Source organism: Barbus barbus (genome assembly GCF_936440315.1).
Source record: "Barbus barbus genome assembly, chromosome: 4".
Taxonomy (NCBI): Eukaryota; Metazoa; Chordata; class Actinopteri; order Cypriniformes; family Cyprinidae; genus Barbus; species Barbus barbus.
In genome coordinates this window covers 24,766,849-24,783,565 of record NC_136732.1, presented here as the reverse complement: position 1 = coordinate 24,783,565, position 16,717 = coordinate 24,766,849, and the positions used below count along the sequence as shown (strand labels likewise).

Below are 16,717 nucleotides of genomic sequence, written 5' to 3'. Positions count from 1 at the left end.
AAATATTCAACAGAGACGCTGTCTTAAATTTCACCCCACTGACATGGGAACCGCAGCTATCTTTCTCTCCCGCTGCCTCTCAATCGGCACACGAAGGCGAACGGTACGGCAAGAGAGTGAAGCCTGGGACGTATGTGTGTGCGGCACGGACATAGCCATGCCGATACTCTGTGTCGAATCTTCAGGGAACGCTCCGCTGTCAGTCACTCAACTTCAACTCTAGCTTTAATCGATGCTCTGGTCTGTCTTTCCAGCAGGAGGGATAAAAATGCTGGCCAGATGGCCAGCCCCTGTCCACCCCTCTGAATCACACTGACAGACCGACAGGGTGTAAACTCACACGCACAGACCTACACACACACAGCATATGCACTAGAGTGCACAGATCACAGCACATGAATACCATCGGTGACACTCACACACACTGCATGTACAATAATGATAATAATAAAAAACGTTCCCGAGGAATCTTTTATTACTCAGATTATGCTCATTCATCGCTAAAAAGTTAAGTTTATTTTGCATATCAACTTTGTCTCAAACTCCTAAGCTAAGGAGGTCTTGTACGAAGCATACAAAATAGCTACGACTTTAGGTTGCATTTTAGCAAATTTGAGCACAGTTTGAGACTCAAACAGTTCTGAGACTCTACGTTATAAACACTTAAGATGTAAAAGTGATCTCATTTGTGATTTTTCTTTCCAATACAAAATAAGGTCCACCTACACTTACCAGTAGAGTTGAAGACCCCAGGCGAGGGAGGGGTAAACGTCTCAGCCAGCAGTGTGTTGTAGGGTGAACTTCCTGTACGGGTTTGCAGCACAGGGTTGGTCAGAAGATGGTTCCCCATTGTACCTAAATAGGGAAAAGAAAATTCTTCACATAAACGTCATAATATTTTGTGACTTTTAAAATCCTACTCTGTAAATGTTATTTAATCAGCAAGACATTGAAGGCCATGCTACAGGTATGTTGTGAATATACATACAGCGATAAATTGGGTTAGACCAACACAATCTCATGGAAATTTGTCACTATTTTAAATTTTTTCAAATGTTTACCTTTTGTAGCTAATTTGTATTAACTGATATGCATTCATGGTAACATTTTAGTTTGGGGACCGATTCGCACTATTAACTATGACTGTTATCTCAATAAACTCCTAATTTGCTGCTTATTAATAGTTAGTAAGGTAGTTAAGTTTAAGTATGGGGTAGAATTAAGGGATCTAAAATATGTGCTTTATACGGTAAGTACTAAAAAACAGTATATGCTAGTAATATTCATGCTAATAAGCAACTATTTAATAATAAGAGTTGGTCTTTAAACTAAAGTGTTACCATATTCTTACAATCTAAATTGTACATTTTTGTATGATCTGCTTATGCCCCAGTAGACCCTATGTTTACTTATTGGAACTTAAAAAATTGGAACGTTAGTTTTTAACTAAATTTATGTTCAAAAAAGTCCTAGTCACTTGTAAAGTAAGATTAATTGTCTGGTTTACAGTGATATAAAAAGCTGTTTCGCATCAAGCCTGTCACTCTATTGTCTATTTAGTAACACTTTAATATAGGGACCTCTTCTCACTATTAACTAGTTGCTTATTAACATGCCTATTAACATATTGGCTGTTTATTAGTACTTATAAAGCATTTATTCTGCATGACCATATTCTATATCCCTAATCCTACCCAATAATTAAACTTAATAACTGCCTTCCTAACTATTAATTAGCAGAAAATTAAGAGTTTATTGAGGCAAAAGTCATAGTTACTGGTTTGTTAATAGTGAGAATTGGACCTTAAAATAAAGTGTGACCATGTATTTTACCGTGACTGAAACGTTATTGAACATGAGCATCCAGGATGCTGGAACTATTAGTTTTAAGAGGAATAATACATCAAATTAACATGGATTGGTTATTTGCACTTCACAATAAGGTTAAGCCGAATCTACTCTACAGTGTGTTTGTGTTTGACATTTCACAAAAAAAAAAAAATCCTAATGTCTTTGTGTGATGTCGTAATGGCTGATTTGATGAAGTGTTTATTTGCAGCGAAGCCGAAATGTATTTGAAGAGTAGTCGTGGAGCGTAATTCCATGCCTCACTGTCAGATGGAGTCATTGGGAGGGAAATGGTAATATTTGCTATTATGTAGTTCCACAGAGCAGCCACTGAAATGTGGGTTCATTTCCCAGTGAAATGTGAACGCTTGCAGTAGACAAATGTGACTCAGAGAAATGGAACATTCAGTATGGCCCATAATGCAGGCGCAGAGCTGCAGCCTGGGGCTTTCAGACAGAAATGCCATGAAATTAAAAAGAGGCCAGTATGACATGGAGTGGACTGAGGCAAAGTGCAACCTTGTGCTCTCGTGCTATCATCTATCAGAGAGGACCGCCTCAAGAATTAATTTTAGATGTGCGCTTGCTCATGCTCGCCACACATACTACACACATTTCTTACCTCTTGCAGGAATGCTCCAAGTTTAATAAAAGTAAAGCTGTGCCACCAGCATTTGTGGCAAGAAATTAATTATCACAGAAAATAATTCCAGCTCATTCCTCATTACAGTCAGACACAATGTAGTAAACACACTGTTAAGCACACCAACAAGAATTAAACATGAGACTAGTGTGACCTATTCAATCTGTCAACTTAGTTGCCATGTAATGTCGCTTACGCCACAAACTGCCATTTAAGCTATGTAAAAGATTAACTAAACATCATTTGACACGAGAAAACCTGTTAAGTTTGTGTAATATGCAATACGGATATCAGATCTGTTGAGCACTGTTTTACATGCCATAAACTCCTCCCACAGAAATTATGTCAGTAGCGCATAACCAAATGTTCATCCGCCTAGAAAAGTAGTCCCGCCTGAATAAGAAAGTTTTCACTGAATGAATAATGCAAGTGCTTTATAGGAATGGTTCACCCAAAAATGAAAATGTGCTGACAATGTACCCAAGATGTAGATGAGTTTGTTTCTTCACCAGAAGAGATTTGGAGAAATTTAACATTATATCCCTTGCTCACCAATGAATCCTCTCCAGTGAATGGGTGCCGTCAGAATGAGAGTCCAAACAGATGATAAAAACATCACAGTGATCTTAAAGTAATCCACACATCTTCAGTTCATAAATTATTGTCATGCAAAGTGAAAAGCTGCGTGTTTGTACTCTGTAAAAATTATTTTTCAAAGTTGTAAATAAAACTAATAAAAATTTCTCTCCTGATTCAGATGAAAACGTTTTCACTGGAGAAAGCAATATTTTGGATAAAGTACTTGCATTTTTAGCCATAAGCAAAGGTTTGAAGGTAAAGATGTTTTAATGATGAATTTGTTTATTAAAGACATGCAGATTTTCACTTCAAACAACGTTAATTGATAGACTGGAGTGGTGTGGATTACTTGTGAATTATTGTGATGTTTTTATCAGCTGTTTGGACTCTCATTCTGACGGCACCCATTCACTGCAGAGGATCCATTGGTGAGCAAGTGATGAAATGCTAAATTTCTCCAAATCTGTTCTGATGAAGAAACAAATTCATCTACATATTGGATGGCCTGAGGGTGAGTAATTTTTCGTTATTGGGGAACCGATCACAAGTCTTCAGATTTCTTCTGTCAAACCCTTCAGATTGATAGAACCATAGTTTCTAAAAACAGAGGACAGAGTCAAAATTATGCTCTGTGTTAATCAACATTAAATCACAAATGCTGTTGACAGAGCTTCACTTGTATTGAACCTTTGAATATTCCTTTAATTGCTGTAAATATCTCACTGGAGTGTCGTGTGTAAAATGTGAGGGGGAATCTAGGCCAGCTGGAGGGAGGGGGAGGTACGACGGCAGCTCTTGGAAGCACAGAAAAGACTTCAAACGGCAATGAAGTGGGAAATGAGAGCGATAGGAGATGAATCTGATAAAGACAGCGGTGTGCACATACACACGCCCTTTCATTACCCTCCATCTCTACTTCTGACTGCCATTCACTCTTGTAACATCCAAAAACTTTTCTCCCGCGGCACAAAACCCTGCCGTTTCCTCTCCGCGGAATCTATTCTTTTTTTTTTTTGCTGCTATATGGTTTAGATCTGCCTTTCTGTCTCGTACTTTCTCTCTCTCACCTTGATTAAAGTCCCCGGAAAGCAACAATCGGCACACTGCAGTGAGGATGCTACTGTCATTCTCCTCAATTAGAGTAATTACCCCCCGTTCATTCGGCGGCTAATCACTTCATTAAAAACAAAATGGATAGAATTAGCATAAAGAGTGGCAGTTGATTTAGCTGCCGCTTCTCTGTCGTCACCCCCCTCTCCTCCCACAAACATTGATCCCTGGGATGATCAGAGTGGTGGTGACGCCACACTCTGGATCCGGTGATGGAAACAGCCTGCCTCTCGCATTCTCTGCCTATTAACTATCGTTTAGTCTCCCCTTACAGTCCAAGTGCTGAACGTATTAAAAAAGGTCAGATCATGAAGAACCAAATATGTTTCATAGTTCACTGTATTATGAACATATGCCTTTTTCTGAAGTTAAAACGCATTTATTAAAAACAAATCTGCTAAAAACCAAGACGGTATAACAGAGTTCTTATTAGTAACTTGAACTAAAATTTTTTTTTTATTTTTTTTTTAATTGAAATAAAGTTGAAATAAACGGAACTTAGAAATGTTGCCTTCACAATTAACTGAAATAAAATAAGCTGAAGTTGAAGTACTAACATTACCATTACTAAAATTGAAATAAAAATAAATTAAAGCTAAATATATAAAAAAATACTAATAAAAATTAAAAAGTACTAAAATTTTGTCATGCAAGACTATTTTAAAATATTCATTAATGCTATAATAGTACATACATAATTATATATAATACACTGGTCTATAAAAACATTTTCATGTAACGAGGAAGTAAAGATTTTAATTAAACTAATTTAAATATGGCAAAATCAGCTAAAAACCTTGAATTAGGAAAGAGCAGTAACTAAACACTTTGGCAGTCCGTGTGATGCATTTCAGCCAGTGTTGTGCAAGTTACTTCCAAACTGTAATACATTACAGATTACTTGTTACTGTTATTTAAAAGTAATTCCTTACCTTACAATATTACTGTCTCAGAATTGTAATGCGTTACATGACTCCTGTATTACTTTTGAGCTACTTTCACCAAAATATCTACAGAAGTAGAACTTAACATTCTAAAATGACAAAATTTATATTTTGTTCCAGCTTTTTATTAAGTTAATTTAGAAAAAAACGTTTGGAGCATTTTCTGTTCATTAAATAAGTAACGACCAAATGGCCAGCGGCAGACCGGCAGGCTGATCATAGCTTATGCTTGATCAATTTAGCCTTCTCAAATCATCATGACTTGCCTAAAATAAAATCTATAGATATACTAAAAGAGTTCAAGCATATAACAATGTTTAAACGTTAAACCTAGATAAATGTGCGCTGCATCCAGTAGTGCGGAGAGTGGAAGCTAAAGCGCAGGACATGGAGGCACCAGCACAATCAATTGCAATTTTTATTTCAATGGAAACAACTTGCGCCATAATTTTTGCTCATAAAGGTAAGAGTAAAACATAATTCATAACTGTAAAGGGTCTACTTTTATTTGTGTGCACTCACAATATCAACAAAACGTAGTGCTTTTATCTTGAACAGGAGCGCTTCACAAAAATGAACCTAATGTCAGCGAATACATGCCTCACCGACATGATAAATATATCTATAGAAAGCTTTAAATTACTACTTAACGCAATAAATAAAAACGAAAACAAAAACAAAAACTATTTAATATAATCTTTATCCGTGAAGATGCACTTCTCTCTAAAGGCGCGTCTAACGAGGAGATGGCGAATCCTTACTATTTTCCCGGACACATTCATGGTAATTACTTTTGCTGGGGCTTTTGCTTTATTGCGTTGTGACACGTGTCCCGAAGCCTCATCAGCGTCGCCCTGGTAACCCACGAGGAGCACCTAAAAGTCCTCATCCCGGGCTGATCGGTCACGGCTGCTGGCAAATCAAGCGGCGGCCATATAAGTCGCCGCCAACCCGAACACAAGGGAGTGATCACTCCAGAAGACTGGATGTTAACGTCTGTTCTGATCTTCTCCCACAGAAAGCCCGTGACCGATCAGCACCGCCCCGCACGGACACGCCGCTCTGGGAACACCAGGACTACCAGCACTACCACGGATGAGCACCCCGGCACGTGGTTTCTTCACTTTTATTAATAAATCCACCCTTCGGGGACTTCCCTGCCATTCTCTGTTGTCGTGTGATTCCTCACCCCGCCACACTGGTGGAGAATGCGGGCGTGTGAGTGAGGGATCGCCGGTAACCACCCATCCTTGCACAGACACTGAATTGCTGTGTTTTTTTTTTCCTTTTTTTTCCCCTCTCACCAGGCGGACGCTCCTCCCTGCAGCATGGAAGAGCTGCTGAAGCACCTCACCGAGGTCAGCATCCGCCAGCAGCAGATTGTAGAGCACATCGCCAGCCGGCAGGGAGAGGCCGAACGCGAGCTCGCCGCTTTTCGCGCCACCCAACACGCTCCGCCGCCTGATCCCCGTGTCCAGGCTGCCCAGCTGCTGCCTAAAATGACACCCGGCGATGATGTGGAATTGTTCCTGCAAATGTTCGAGAACGTCGCCACCCGCGAGGGCTGGAGTCACCGGGACTGGGCACGGCTGGTAGACCCCCTGTTGACAGGAGAAGCGCAGCGCGCTTACTTCTCACTACCCTCCGAGCTTAGTGACAGCTACGCCGAACTGAAGCGGGAAATATTGTCGCGGCTGGGATTATCCCCGATTGCAGCCGCCCAAATGTTCCTGGACTGGAGCTACAGTCCGCGATTGCCGCCCCGAGCTCAGGCAGCCGAACTCTCCGGTCTCGCGCAGCACTGGCTGCTGGCCGGGGATCCCACCGCCAGCCAGGAGGCGGAGCGTGTGGTCATCGACCGGCTCCTGCGTGCACTTCCCCGCACCCACCGTCAGGCCGCAGGCATGCGGAACCCCACCACTCTCGGCGAGCTCATAGAGGCGATTGAACTGGCGGATGCGACCCAACAGCGGGAGGCTGGGGAGCGAGCGCCGCCTTTTCCCCGAAGGGTGGGCCAGGAGCGACGCACGCCGGAGGGCACCCAGCGGCCAGTAGGCAGGCCGGCGGCTCCCGCTCCTCAGGACGAGCCCATGCCCACCGAACCACCCCGCTCGTCCGGGCGGACTTGGCTGGCAGGCTGCGCCGTTCACCACGCCCCGCCAGGAGGAGCTCCACGGGCGGAAGTGAAGGTAAACGGCCACCCGTTTGAGGCCCTCCTGGACTCCGGAAGTGCGGTCACCCTCGTCAATCCGGCCGTGTTATCCCCTCGCCCGGACTCTAGGGCCCACCTGGCCATCACGTGCGTCCATTGAGACACTCGGGAGGTGTCCGCACGACGAGTCACCATCGCGGCTTCGCCGGGGACATGGCCAGTCGAGGTGGGGATTGTGAAAGATCTGCCCGTACCGGTGCTCCTTGGAAGAGACTGGCCAGGGTTCGACCGCCTTCTCGTCCCCGCCACTCAGCCTGCCAGCTTCAGCGGGAGCCGCCGAAGACCCCAACGAGCGAAGGGGGACCGGCGTCGTCCCGTGCTGCTGGCCTCCGACAGTCCAAGAGATGGTGAGTCTCCCTCCCGTAATCCTAACCTATTCTATGATGTCTTCCAGCAGGTGTCGGAAGGGGGGGACTTCAGCAAGGCCCAGCACGAGGACGACCGGTTGAAGCACTGTTGGACTCAAGTGAGGGTGATCGACGGCCAAGAAGTCCAACCAGGCCCTCACCCGGTCCCCCACTTCATTGTGGAGAAAGGCCTGCTCTACTGCGTCGCGGAGCGAAGGGGGGAGGAAAAGACTTTGTTAGTGGTGCCACGGACGAAAACCGAGACGGTGGTGGAATTGGCCAACTCTCACCCTATGGCTGGCCACCTTGGGGCTCAAAACACCATCCAGCGGATCCGCGACCGCTTCCACTGGCCCGGCTTGGAGGCTGAGGTGAAGCGGTTCTGCCAGGCCTGCCCGATCTGCCAACGGACCTCACCAAAAACTCCTCCCCCCAGTCTGCTGATTCCTCTACCCATTATCGGGGTGCCTTTCGAGCGAATCGGGATGGATTTAGTGGGGCCGCTGCCAAAGTCCGCCCGGGGACACGAGCACATACTGGTGATAGTCGACTATGCCACCCGGTACCCCGAGGCCGTTCCCCTACGAAAGGCAACCGCTAAGAACATCGCCCATGAACTATTCCTCCTGTGTAGCCGAGTCGGCATCCCAGCCGAGATCCTGACCAACCAGGGGACCCCCTTCATGTCCCGGCTAATGGCAGACCTCTGTCGACTCCTCAAAGTCAAACAGATTCGAACGACCGTTTACCACCCTCAGACGGACGGCTTGGTCGAGCGATTCAACCAAACCTTAAAGCGCATGCTGAGGCGGGTGGCGGCAGAAGATAGACGCGATTGGGACCAGATGCTGCCCTACGTCCTCTTCGGCATCCGAGAGGTCCCCCAGGCTTTTACGGGGTTCACCCCCTTTGAGCTCCTGTTCGGGAGGCAGCCCCGGGGCCTCTTGGATGTCGTAAGAGAGGCGTGGGAGCAGCAGCCACCCGCCCAACGAACCTCGATCGAGCACGTCCGTCTGATGCGAGAGAGAATCGACAGGGTGATGCCATTGGTCCGGGAGCACCTCAGTCAGGCACAGCAGGCCCAGCAACGACATTATAACCGGGCAGCGCAGCCACGGGAGTTCCGGCCGGGAGACCATGTGCTGGTCCTGGTCCCGGACCAGCATGGTCCTGGTCCTGGCTCGGAGACACGCCATCGAAGAGGAGATCAGGGAGATGTTGAGGTTAGGGGTAATCGAGCCATCACGGAGCCCGTGGTCCAGCCCCATCGTCATGGTCCCGAAGCCGGACGGCACCCTCCGCTTCTGCAACGACTTCCGCCGCCTCAATGAAATCTCCGAGTTTGACGGCTATCCAATGCCCAGGGTAGACGAGCTGCTGGACCGGCTCGGGAGGGCCCGGTACATCTCGACACTCGACCTAACAAAGGGGTATTGGCAGGTCGCCCTAACGGAGGAAGCCAAGCCCAAGACCGCTTTCTCCACCGCCAGTGGCCACTGGCAATTACCGGACCCTCCCGTTCGGCCTGCACGGGGCACCGGCGACATTCCAATGGATGATGGACATCCTACTCCGGCCCCATCAAGCCTACGCAGCCGCCTACCTGGACGACGTCATCATACACTCGGAGCGGTGGGAGGACCACCTCGAGCGACTGCGGAGGGTGCTGGGAGAGCTGCGAAAGGCTGGACTCACTGCCAACCCCCGAAAGTGCCACCTTGCCCGGGCGGAAGCCAAATATCTGGGGTTCCAGGTGGGACGGGGCCTGATCAAGCCCCAGGAGGCCAAAGTGACAGCCATTCTCTCCGCACCACGACCCGCATCCAAGACGCAGGTGCGGGCTTTTCTGGGGTTGGCAGGGTATTACCGATGTTTTATCCCTAACTTCTCCTCCCTAGCAGCTCCCCTGACAGACTTGACCAGGAAGGGGCAACCGGAGAAGACACCTTGGGGGCCTGTGGAAGAGGAAGCGTTCCAGCGGATCAAGACTGCGCTGACGTCAGAGCCAGTCCTCCGGGCCCCGGACTTTAACAGCCCCTTTCTGTTGCAGACCGACGCCTCAGACACTGGGTTGGGAGCCGTCCTCTCCCAGGTCCAGGACGGTGAGGAACACCCAGTGGTCTACATCAGCCGGAAGCTGACCCCGGCAGAACGACGCTATGCCACCGTGGAGAGGGAGGCGCTGGCCGTCAAGTGGGCAGTCCTGGAGCTCTGGTATTATCTGCTGGGACGAAAATTCACTCTTGTCACTGACCATGCCCCTCTGCAGTGGATGGCCCGGGCGAAGGACACCAACGCCCGGGTGACTCGATGGTTCCTGGCGCTCCAGGACTTCCACTTCAGCGTGCAACATCGAGCAGGGACGGCCAACGCCAACGCCGACGGACTCTCCAGGATCTGGTCAGCTTTCGCAAGTCTGTCAGCCCCAACACCAACCTCCCCGTTGTGCAGGACGACCAGAGCAACGCTTGGGGGAGGGAGTGTGACACGTGTCCAGAAGCCTCATCAGCGTCGCCCTGGTAACCCACGAGGAGCACCTGAAAGTCCTCATCCCGGGCTGATCGGTCACGGCTGCTGGCAAATCAAGCGGCGGCCATATAAGCCGCCGCCAACCCGAACACAAGGGAGTGATCACTCCAGAAGACTGGATGTTAACGTCTGTTCTGATCTTCTCCCACAGAAAGCCCGTGACCGATCAGCACCGCCCCGCATGGACACGCCGCTCTGGGAGCACCAGGACTACCAGCACTACCACGGATGAGCACCCCGGCACGTGGTTTCTTCACTTTTATTAATAAATCCACCCTTCGGGGACTTCCCTGCCATTCTCTGTTGTCGTGTGATTCCTCACCCCGCCACAGCGTCTATTTGAACGCAGAACTCTTCAGCTGTGCTGACGGCTCGCTGCTGCTTCGGGACACTAAACACCGTCGAGCCTCTCTTCACAGTCGTGGCAGCATGGACTCATGTTGTTTCCAGCAGCGTGGCAATTTTTTTTTTCATCAATATTTGATGGATGTCTAAAATATAAAGATAAGGAGAAGCCTAAAACAGGCTCGAGAACCGGCCCGCGTCTGAACTATGACGTGAATATTGGCCTGAAGCCCGGGCCTAGGGACATAAAGTTGGAGCCCGACCTTATAAAAAAAAAATTATAATAATTGGGGGCTAAATTTGTGTTGTAATGCAAGCGTTACTGAACATGTACCAAGTAAAATATTACTGAAAATTGATTAGTAATGCCTTACACTACTGCGTTACAGCAAAAAGTAATACGTTACTGTAATGCATTACTTTTGTAACTCGTTGCTCCCAACACTGATTTCAGCATATATTATTAGTGAATATGTCTCAATGTAATGTAGGCTTTGAAAAGAAGCTTTAATGAAAAATATAGGCAGAAAAAAAAATGCTGTTTTGACCGCAACATCAAAACATGCAGCCTGTTTGTGAGCGCTGTTTCTCATTTCACATGTGAAAAGGGCAAAAAATAGCCCATTTCTTTCTAAGGGCCAAAGAGACAGAAGAAAATAGTCACTGGTTGTTCTGCTGCATAGAAAAACATTACTAATATTATAAGAGAACTCAAAGACTGTATATATACCAAGACGGCTCGGTAAAGTCACAGAAGCTTTGGTATCCCTAGAGACATTCATTGTTCTGAGACAAGCACTTGACATTGCATATGCACAACGGCTGGAGTGTAAGAAAACAAGCAATTTAAGCACAGGCACATAGGTAAAAATGGACTCTGGTGCATGCTGAGAAATTAACTCAGAAGGAGGGTCTCACCACGGTTTAGAGTGGGAGTGCTGTTGATGTCTCCAGCCATGAAGGACGACTCAGTCTGCTTTCGCACCGTGTCGTTCCACATCCGACGAATTCGACTCTGAAACAGGTGAGTGGGGTGAATTGGTATATGGAATATAACAGCAGTCTATAAATAGCGATGCTGTTAGTGTGCATGTGTGTCACCTGTCTGTGTACCGCTGCATGACGTGCCTGGCTGCCGGTGTAGTAGCGGTTGTTGGCACGAAGGGCAGAATTCTTCAACGATCCATGAGAGCTCGTAGTGGAGGTGCGACTGCAGCAGTAAGAATGACGCAGGCACTTGCTGTACTCCTTATGTACCTAAAATACAAAAACACGGAGCATTTGCCCTTAAGCACACTACACATGTTCAGTTACTGTAGGTAAAGTGGCTAATGAAACCACAAATGGAACAATCTAAATGAAATGTTTTCAGAGACTTAATTGCATACTAATGGCAATCAAATAAAAATGTATCAGTTTAAATTAATATTAAACGCAATTAGCTGAACTTTAAAGTACTTTTTGACCCATTTAAGTAGGACAGTAACAAGCTATTTATGCCTAAACAATGTCCTTAATATGTTAGATAAAAAAAAATCTAATTGTAAAAATTAACGATATATATCATACATTTTTCATATATATATATATATATATATATATATATATATATATATACACACACACATTTAATAACATTCTTCTGAAATCTTAATACATTTAACTACTTTTTGTTAATATCTCAGATAGCTTGACTACAGTTTAACTACAGGAAGTAGCTAGGGAAGCTAGAGTTTCAAAACTGCTTCCTCAACACAGGGCTTTGTTTAACCGAACAATGACAGATGGAGTGCTTGAAAACCTGTTTGAAAACAATTAGCATTTTTCTTTTGTTGCCAATAATCGGGCAGAAACTACATCCTTCACCTTTAAATAAACCTAATTCTAAAACTAATGATATAACGGATGAATCCTAACCCAAAGGTATTCCTAAAAAAGCATTTTTAACTTGTTCTAACCTGTGATGACACTACCATTTTTGTATTTTTCCATATTTAGATAACATCTGAGGAAATTTTGCAGCAAATGTGTCCCCAAAGTATTATCTGGGTATGAAACATTAATGGCACTGACCTTTTTCTGCAGAGCACAGTGGAAGATGAAGATGAACATGCCCTGGAAGGCATTAAAGGTGGTGAAAAGATACGCCATGATGACGGTGTTCTCATTGATGAAGAGGAGGCCGAAAGCCCAGGTGAGACCCAAGAGGAAGAGCAGTGCGATAGCCCCAAGAGCCCAGGACCTGAGGGAGAATATGCATGCATTCACATTACATATACATACAACAAGAACATCATAGATAATGTGACTATAATGTGCATTTTTGCAGTGGAAGTCTCTCACTTGATGTTGTCCAGGCGGCTGGAGTCGGGTTTGAGGGCGGATGAGTTATGGACCATCTTGTGAAGTGTTATCATGAGGAACACCAGGTTCAACTAAAGGTCAAAGGTAAGAGAAAAGAAAAATGCAAATTAAAGACCAAAACTTCCAAGTCATTGTGACACAAATTAAAGCCTATTGGCTATATAAAAAGGACAAGCCCTTTAGAAAATGTCTACACTGGAAAGACAATTTAAACCATGGCTTTCTTCCTAACAATGAGCCTCAATCATAAAACACAAGCAGAATTTCAGTGTAAATTGTTCGTGAAATCGTTCTATCTTAAATTGCTGCAATTAAATGCAACACTTTACATAAGAATGGTGATACGAACATTTACACTCAGTTTGTGTTAAATGAGAGATCCAATGCAAGTGAGAAAAGAACTTTACAAAGATTAAAAAAAAAACTTTTTTCTCACAAACTAATAAAAACAAAAACAGAGTTAACGCATTAGTAAAATATATTGTAATTACGAAAATGTCAGCAAGTTCCCATATCTAAACCTAATCTAAGCTCCACACTCATATAAAGCATATTACAGCCAAAACATAGTCGTCAGCAGCAACAGATCCATAGGTGAACAAAAGTGCTTTGTTTGATATGACTAGCGCAGCACTTTTCAGAGAGAAAAAACAGGAACAGACTCTGAGAAAAGCAGAGAGAGCGCTGAATGTTTGGAGAGAACAATACCATGATAATGAAGGACACAGGGCCGATAAAACTCCAGATGAAGTAGTTATCCACCCTCAACCAGCACCTACACACAAAATACACACGATAACTTCATCAGTAACATTTCACTCTTCAAAGACTGATCACTTCATTACAGGCAAAATCACATATGCATTTTATGAAGTAGCACATTATTGATCATCGAATGCTTTGAAATAATTGCCAGATATCTTAAAATATTATTGTTATCGAGATGGCAATACGTTTTTTGGCATAAAAACAAGCTAATAAAAGAGCAATACAAGTCTAGTTGAAGGTTAAGCTCAGTTTTTAATCATTAGTGCACTGAGTCAGCGTCTCATTTTCTGCACTGTAGTCAACATTCAAAAGTCTGCAGCTGTGCAGATTGTATTTTTCCACAGTCGCACACACATAAACACAGACCAACACACACTCACATGCACACAAACACACAGAGTGACACACACTCACACATGCAGTAATCAGCTCAGTTAAAGGTGCTCTAAGCGATTTTGCTAACTTCCGCCAGATAATAAATTAGGTCACGCCTTCTCACCAAATTCCCGCCCCTCAAACAAAGCAATGTTAGCAAAGACATAGAGGTAAAATTAGGGCTCCCACACTTTTGACCAATGGACATACATAAATTTTACCCATACCTTTTTTTAGTTGTTTGTGATTAGACAAGATTTAACAATTCAAATTATTAGTATTATTTTAAGCATTTTAAAACAAAAGCTTAACTTTTTAAGACTTTATTAATTAGATTATAAACTCCCTAATATTTCCAGGTTTTCCATGACCGTCAAAACCCTACATAAGATTAGTTTTCTGATGTAATGTTAAAAATAGTGTGAGATGCAGCTTTGAGATGTTCTTGTAAAGTGAATTATCAGAGCATGATCTGTCAGATTTATGCGTGCTATTCCAAAAAAGATGCTTACAACATCTTTAACTGTCTTCATTTATAATTCAAATGATGACCTTGGTTAGGCTAGGATTACATGTCAGCAGCCAATCATCCAACTGAACTCCAAACTACATAATTCCAGTGTTTGTTTCCTAGTGAAAGATGATACTGCACTATATGGAATTTAAACTCCCAGAGAGCCATTTTGCTGGAATCCATTTAAATGAAACAAATGGTTTAAAGAGGGGGGTCGCGTACCCTGCTCAAAAACCAATGGCCATTGTATGGCCGAGTACAAATAGACTGCATCACACGTACGCTTTCTTAGTCCCGTAGCTGCGGTAATCAATGGCTGCCGAGATGCCCACCACCAGGGCGGGAAAGCAGTAGCCACACAGGTAGTAGTATTTCTTTCGAGAGTATTCACTCTCAAAGACCTCCACTAGCATCAGATACAGCTGGATTCCCTCCAGACACATCCAGGAGAACGCAGCCAGGAAGAAGAAATGCAGCAGACCCGCAAAAATGGGGCATGCAATCTGTATTTGGACAAAAAAGAGGGAAGAGGGGGTTAGTGAGAAAAATATCAGACAAAAGTATAGTGCATGGTGACTACGAACATAAAAGGAATAGTCCATCCAAAAATGATCATTTACTCCCCTTCATGTTTCTTCAAACCTGAATGACTTTCTTTCTTCTGTGGAACATAAAATAAAATTTAGAAGAATGTGAGTAACTAAACAGGTTTGTTGACCATTGACTTCTGTTTGCACAAAAAATACAATGGAAGTCAATGGTAACTGAAACTGTTTGATTAATCAATTCTTGCACCGCTCTTGTTTAGCCTGTATATGCTCCCACTAAGTCAGATAATTAGGAAGAACCAAATTGCCTATCACAGCTATGCTGATGATATCCAGATTTACCTAGCCTTATCTCCAAATGACTACAGCCCCATTGACTCCCTCTGCCAATGCATTGATGAAATTAACAGTTGGATGTGCCAAAACTTTCTTCATTAAACAAGGAGAAAACTGAAATCATTGCATTTGGAATCAAAGATGAAGTTCTCAAGGTGAATGCATACCTTGACTCTAGGGGTCAAACAACTAAAAATCAAGTCAAAAATCTTGGGGTGATTCTGGAGACAGACCTTAGTTTCAATAGTCATGTCAAAGCAGTAACTAAATTAGCATACTATCATCTCAAAAACATTTCAAGGATTAGATGTTTTGTTTCCAGTCAAGACTTGGAAAAACTTGTGCATGCCTTTATCACCAGCAGGGTGGATTACTGTAATGGTCTCCTCACCGGCCTTCCAAAGAAGACCATTAGACAACTGCAGCTCATCCAGAACGCTGCTGCCAGGATTCTGACTAGAACCAGAAAATCTGAGCATATCACACCAGTCCTCAGGTCCTTACACTGGCTTCCAGTTACATTTAGGATTGATTTTAAAGCACTTTTACTCGTTTATAAGTCACTCAATGGCCTAGGACCTAAATATATATATTGCTGATATGCTCACTGAATATAAACCTAACAGACCACTCAGATCATTAGGATCGAGTCAGTTAGAAACACCAAGGGTTCACACAAAACAAGGGGAGTCCGCTTTTAGCTATTATGCCGCCCACAGTTGGAACCAGCTTCCAGAAGAGATCAGATGTGCTAAAACATTAGCCACATTTAAATCAAGACTCAAAACTCATCTGTTTAGCTGTGCATTTATTGAATGAGCACTGTGCTACGTCCGAACTGACTGCACTGTGTTTTATGTTTAACCATTTTCTCTTAACTGTTTTAAACTAATTTTAAATCTATTTCTATATATTATTAAAAATAATAGTTTTTATTATTATTATTAATTCCTTGTTTTTATTCCTGTGATTATTATTTTGAAAGACTATTTCACTTTCTTTTATGTAAAGCACTTTTAATTACCACTGTGTATGAAATATGCTATATAAATAAACTTGCCTTGCCTTACTAACATTCTTCAAAATATCTTCTTTTGTGTTTAGTCAGTTTGGGTGGACTATACCATTAAGTCTGGTCCAAATTTCACTTTATTTTGGTCCAGAATATAAAAGGACTCCCAGCAGAAGCATCTGCCAATCGACTGGCTGAACGAATGCGCAGGCGGCAAACAGTGATCCCACTATTGCAAGTGCA

At 44.0% G+C, this 16,717-nt stretch overlaps 1 protein-coding gene across 1 annotated transcript in view; it reads right to left on the bottom strand.

Moving 5' to 3' along the window:
- Positions 1–16,717, bottom strand: part of adgrl1a (adhesion G protein-coupled receptor L1a) — a gene marked incomplete at both ends in the record, with an annotated part of 98,718 nt that overhangs the window by 2,234 nt on the left and 79,767 nt on the right. Inside the window, 7 exons of the mRNA XM_079401896.1 lie at positions 733–855; positions 11,476–11,572; positions 11,659–11,814; positions 12,631–12,799; positions 12,901–12,992; positions 13,630–13,696; positions 14,861–15,081. Of these exons, the coding sequence (XP_079258022.1) occupies positions 733–855; positions 11,476–11,572; positions 11,659–11,814; positions 12,631–12,799; positions 12,901–12,992; positions 13,630–13,696; positions 14,861–15,081 (925 nt within the window). The remainder of the gene's footprint in view (positions 1–732; positions 856–11,475; positions 11,573–11,658; positions 11,815–12,630; positions 12,800–12,900; positions 12,993–13,629; positions 13,697–14,860; positions 15,082–16,717) is intronic.